Source organism: Schistocerca serialis, chromosome 6 (assembly GCF_023864345.2).
Source record: "Schistocerca serialis cubense isolate TAMUIC-IGC-003099 chromosome 6, iqSchSeri2.2, whole genome shotgun sequence".
Taxonomy (NCBI): Eukaryota; Metazoa; Arthropoda; class Insecta; order Orthoptera; family Acrididae; genus Schistocerca; species Schistocerca serialis.
Window position 1 is genome coordinate 292,056,140 of NC_064643.1, and position 6,000 is coordinate 292,062,139.

General features: G+C 38.5%; 1 protein-coding gene across 1 annotated transcript in view; it reads left to right on the forward strand.

Annotated features, from left to right (window-relative positions):
• LOC126483717 (tRNA (adenine(37)-N6)-methyltransferase) overlaps positions 1-6,000 on the forward strand; it is a 95,054-nt gene that overhangs the window by 87,568 nt on the left and 1,486 nt on the right. The window contains exon 5 of the mRNA XM_050106814.1: positions 3,760-3,955. Within this exon, the coding sequence (XP_049962771.1) occupies positions 3,760-3,955 (196 nt within the window). The remainder of the gene's footprint in view (positions 1-3,759; positions 3,956-6,000) is intronic.

Genomic DNA, 6,000 nt, shown 5'->3' on the forward strand with positions numbered 1-6,000 from the left:
ATCTCACCAAATTATTTATCCTCACTGTTGAAGTGACGTTCATCAGACTCACGATATCTGCCACTGCCATATACCCACCTCCAGATCAGTTTGCCATTCTGAGGATGTATTTGGTCCTGATGACAGTGTAAGAGCTTTGTCAATACATAGGCATGATAAATGTCTTTCCCTGCTTTATATCTCATGATACTGAAATCCAAGCAATCCTAGCTGGCCTGACAGTGCATCGTCCATTTCCGCTGATGTGGAATAATGATCTACAGAAGGCATTTGAAGCATGACAAGCAAGCCTGGCGTGGATTACGGCACTTGAATGTCGTGCTACTGAAGCCCGTATGGAAGTCTTCTCAAATGCTTTGGCATGTTCTGTGAGTGTAGTTCCGCAGCAGTGTTCTCTAAGAAGCTAAAAGAAAAACTGTATTCTTGGCCAATTTCTCGTACAGAACTCGTGGCTGCCTATGAGGCTGTAAAATATTTCAGGTTTATGATTGAAGGCCTCACCCTCACCATATATACCAGCTTTTGCCCCCTGACATTCAAATTTTCATAGCTCCCAGAAATTTCATTGCCCATTTCACAACATTTAGTACAATGTTGGAGCCGAAAATGTCGTTGCTAACACCATCCAAAGTCAACCAGTTGATTTCAGTTTGCAGCCAACAGTGCAGAACAACACAGAATTGAAGGACAAGGCCACTCATTTGCATGCATGCCACTGCCAGGTGTTGATATAATTGTGTATTGTGACAAAGCAACATGCCAGCTACAGCTGTACATACCTGCATCACTACACTGCTGCAGATTCAAGTCTTTGCGTGGACTAAGCTGTCCAGGTATCCATGCTGTATGAGGGCACCAGCAGCACTGTCCTTTTATGGCCTGCTGTGGAGGAAGTCTGCCGCTCATGGATGCAGGAATATCCCTTGCCAGAAATGAAAAGTGACACATCATATAAAGGAACCACTCTTGAACTTGGTTACTCCCAGAGACAATTTTGCAGACCTACAAGAGCATCTCATTGGCCTGCTACCTATTTCTCGCAATTTCTGCTACTGTCTGATGGTGACTGACAAAAGTTTTACCCGTACAAGATCAGACAGCAGAGAGTATGTATGACTTGACTTGCAGTTGGGTAGTGCATTTCAGCTAACAAAACAGATTACATCCACTGCAGCTTTGTGTATGGCAAGCCTCTGCAGTTGCCAGGTAAGTTCGTTTTTTCGTCTGTCACATGTGTCTGCACAACAGCTCTATTTGTTGTGCACCTCTGGAAGAATATGGTACCTTGTGCCACAACAAACAATCCACATTTGTTTTCACTGCCCTGGGCACTACAGAACTCGTCTTTCTGTGCAGAAGCCAATTGTGTAAAGCTTTGGAGCCATCTTACCAAGACCACTACCTGTTTGTATGTAAACTGCCACCAATGATGATGCAATATGAATGACAAATGTGATTCTGCCTGGAACTGCAGGCGATGTATAAACTAACAGTTGTCATTTGTTTCTACTTGTAAAGGGACTTTTGTAATGGTATCAGCATTGCACTCTTGTATGACGAGGGATTAGAACATTGGGTCAGAGATTTACTAGGTACTCTGGCAGACTTTGTGTGGTGAGAACGTTGGGTTGCACCTTGCTGTTGATCCGACCAGTTGGTAATTGTAAGCACTACATGTATCCCACTTCCCCATCATCTCTGGACTGAAGCTGGCATACTACTTACCAGTGTACAATATGGGACCTTCTCTCTGTGACACCTCCGCTTCATCTTTCTCTCTTCTTGTCCTCACAATTGGTGAGTCTCTTGTCCTTGGGTCTGAGTGACCTGCCCTTACTTTTTAACCAACCTTCCCCAGCTGATCCCTTTTTTCTCTCTGAGGAAGAAACTAATAGTTCTGAAAGCTAGTATAATTCCTTCTACCTTTATAGGTGTATGTTAGCAGTACTAAGAATTTTGCTCCTGGGGGTAAAAACTGACCAGGTCTTCTGTCTCATAATTTCACTACTTCAAATGAAATTGTTGTGTGCCAAAATTGATCGTTGCTGAGAAACCTTACTCTAGCATGTTGACATTATTTTAAGACATACATTTTCAAGAAACTTAAAAGATTACATGTAAGAAGTTTGAAATATTATTTATCAATTGCAAATATGCTCTAAAACCTGAAATTTGATTCAATTTCTGAATATGATAAAACATGTACAGCAAAAAGGTTTCTCTCATTTGCAACAGAAACTTATGGAGGATGTATACGCTTAGACGCTTGAAAGGTTACTTTTGGACCGGCTTTTTGAAGAGGAAGATTACAAATGTGTGTAGTAAACTGTCTTAAGCCCTGTTGCAGTAAGCTGCATTGATAATCACATGTTATGCATGTCTTTTATAACCCAAGCCCCTGAACTGAACAACAGAAGGAGAAAGCTACATTTCTACAAGAAATGTAGCTACCAATTTGTTGTACAATGATAAGCATAAGGAAAGAGACTGCCACACCATTGTTAAAGACTATCTCTGACTTAGTTAATCAATTAAGTGCTCTCTCATCTTATCCAGAATAGGCACTAGTTTTACTCTTTTTTAAAATCACAGTGAAGAATACCTAGTGAAGGAAGTTAAATAAACAAACTGAAGAAAGTGGAGCTAAAGCAAGAACTTAAAGTAGTTGACACAGGATGGTGTGCTTATATCAGTAGAAGACATTCCCTTGCGTGAAGCATCTCAGTATATTGTGTAAAATGTAGCCCTTTATGTATCTGAGCTTTTTAGTGAATTTACATTAGATAGCCTTTTTTTACTGCTGAGTAAACAGTTAGTACCATAAGCTACAATAATGAAGTTTCATAAGTAAATGCAGATTGTAAAATGTAAATTAAAAAAATTATGCTTAATCTGCATGTATTGTTTCTTTAATAATGCAATATATTGTAGAGCTAGAATGAAACTGCATTGTAATGTTAGAATCAGATTTTTACTCTGTAATAGTGTGTACACTTCAATAAAACTTTCAGATGGAGTAATGTCTGTGTGTTTATGTTTCTAGGGCAGTATTTTACCCTACTCTTCTCATGTGTCAGATAGTTGCTTACAAATTCACACCTATTTCTTATTTAATGTCAAACAGTACTGCAGAACATGGGAAAGGGATGCAGTAATAGAGAACCGAGTATGACAGAGTTGTAGCCTGTCATCTGTGTTACTCAATCTATACATAGAGCAAGCAGTAATATCGTACAACTCTGCTAAAATAAGGGGTTGACTGACCAGGCACATCATGACCATCAACTAACTATGTTACTGAGTGTGGGGATAAAAATTGTAGAGAGGAAGCAAGATTAGACAACTGTAAGCAGTCTGAATATGTGCAGATTGCTGTGATGAAGAAACATGTATAGGAAAGCCTGACACGGAGCGCAATCTCTAACTGAAGACTGCTGCAACATTACTGTAGTTATGTAATTTTCCACAGAATTACATTTCATAGTTCATACTTTCAACATTTAATTAACAAATATGAAACATTATGAAGTCTGTATGATAATAAAAGTCTTTTTTTACGAGTAAATTGATTTACCATCGAAATTGTCATTATAGTCAGAGTTTGTTGTACAAGTATTTAACAAGTCTTACGTATGTCGTTAGCATGAGTCATTGAAACTTCTTTTCCCTTTTTTTTTTACGTTGGTAAACCCCTTTCATTCAGAATATATATGTAGTCTCTGTTAACCATTTTTATTAAGCACCTTTTGCTTGTTTTAGGCTGTGAAAGTGAAGCAGATACATCGTTAATGGTACCAGAAGGAGCTGCAGACAGTATTTCAGTTGTGTTCCCGTCACACACTGAACGTATGGTGGCCGAGGGGGTAACTGCTCCAGCTCCCACGGCACGAATGGGGGAGAGAGAGGCTCCAGATGGAGAAGAAGAAACAGCAGATACTTCTCAATCAGCTGGCAGGTAAACACACACACAGTTCAAAGCACTGTGATTATTTTGGTTGGGGTATTACTGATCTCATATAGTTTCTATGCCAAAAACACAACTGACCTTTTTCATGGGCTTTGTGGTTTGCTGCCAGTAATCTGTCAGTTTCATGCAAGTCACTAAACATTCCACACTGGTAGTTTTCCTATGTCTGTAACTCACAATTGCAAAAGCTATCAGAACCATTTTCAAAATCCAGTGTACAATGATTTGATGCGTATCATGGAATAGCTTGAGAGAGTGTATTCCTAATTTCATAGTATGGTCAGCTCATCATCTCCACAGTTTTCCCCTGAACACCATGGAAGCAGATTTGGTTCCTCTTCACCATCAGCAGAACGAAATGCTGCACTGCTTAAACAGTGGTAAAGTTTTCCCTTCAAAACTGGCACAGTGCCATATTAATGCAGGTGTTTCCAGTATTTTCATTAGTGCAAGTATTTTTCTGATTTTGAATCTATTAGAAAAGATTCTAAATGCTACACCATTGTCTTACAGTCTGCAATTGAGCTATCAAATTTGACGATTTCCATCTTGATGTAAACAAAAAATTATCACTGTTATTAGTGAGGCAGTCACTGTTCACAACACACAACTGTTGTGTTAGCCACTATATTTTTGAAAAATCAGCAATGACAGTTGGCTGAACTTTCCATCAGTGGGTGTAATTATCTTGGATGTAATTATTTTGCAAGTTCTGGGCTGTTTTAAATGATTTTCAGAATTGCAAAGAAATCATAAAAAGAGTGCAGTTGATGTTGTATATTAATTTTATTTTATTGTGCATTGTAATTCATGAAGCTTTTTATATGGGTTTAGAAAGGCTGTTTTTCCACAAATGTTCAGTATGTACCATTCATTGTCATTTGACACTTATGCAATAGTCAATATCTTCCCTCACATGCACCATGTCAACAGCGATGTTTAGAAGGCAGCTTGGATGTGCTGCTTCAGTACCAGGACAGATAGACTTGATATTTAACTTATCATCACATGAAGATATAGCAATACTGGGTCTGGCAAACATGGCGACCAGGTTAAAAACATTTGACCACCAGCTGTCCTGTGTTCAGTGCATTGCTGTGGCAGATGTTTTAAAAACACTTTGGCATCTCTATGGTGCTGCACATTTCTGTTGCGATGTAAAATCATTACAGCCATTTCTTAAGCCTGTCCAGCTCTGACAGCTCCTGGCATTATCTGTTCGGTGAAGAAGAGTTTCATCTTCACTATAGCACATAACATTCACTTTGCAGGAATCACACATGTTCCACATAACAGTGCAGATTTTATGCTCCTCTATTGTGAATGTTTCATTCAGCTTTGCACCTGCATGAGAGGTTGCTTCATCACTAAAAACTAGTGTCACTGAATCAATCTTCTTACAGATGATCTTGCAGTGTGGTGCTACGTTTTAACCATAGGCTTTTGTAATCACCTGCTAAAGCTGTGTCAAGTTATAAACAACATGATTTCACCTTCTTCTGTCTACATAACACATGTCATAATGTAGTTTTAGGTACGTTCAGTGCTCTGCTGCCTCTTGTACTCATTGTTTTAGGGCTCTGGAGATAAGTTTCCTTTATCCTATTAACTATTACTTCTTATGCAGTGTGACATCCAGATCCAAAATCCTGACAGTCACTGTACTTACCATATTCATATGCACCAGTCGTGATGTGAACCACCAGAGTGATGCCTTGTTCCCTACAACATATGATTATATTAAAAGGTGTGCTTTGTAAATGCACTTAGGGCATATTAAATTCATTCAAAAATATATGAAATTCTTATTTTTCCCCCTAAAAATATTTGTTTATTCATTGCTATTCATGTAATTGGTCATCTCATGTTTGAAGTATGCAAGTGTGTATGAAAAGAATACAAATTTTCTGGCAAATATTTATCTTCAAGAGGTGAATTTCTAAGGGCTGACATTAGACACTTACAAATTAGGATCAGCTATAGATAACTTTTGTAACTTAAAATTTCCTTCGTTGGAGAAGAAAGAAGATATT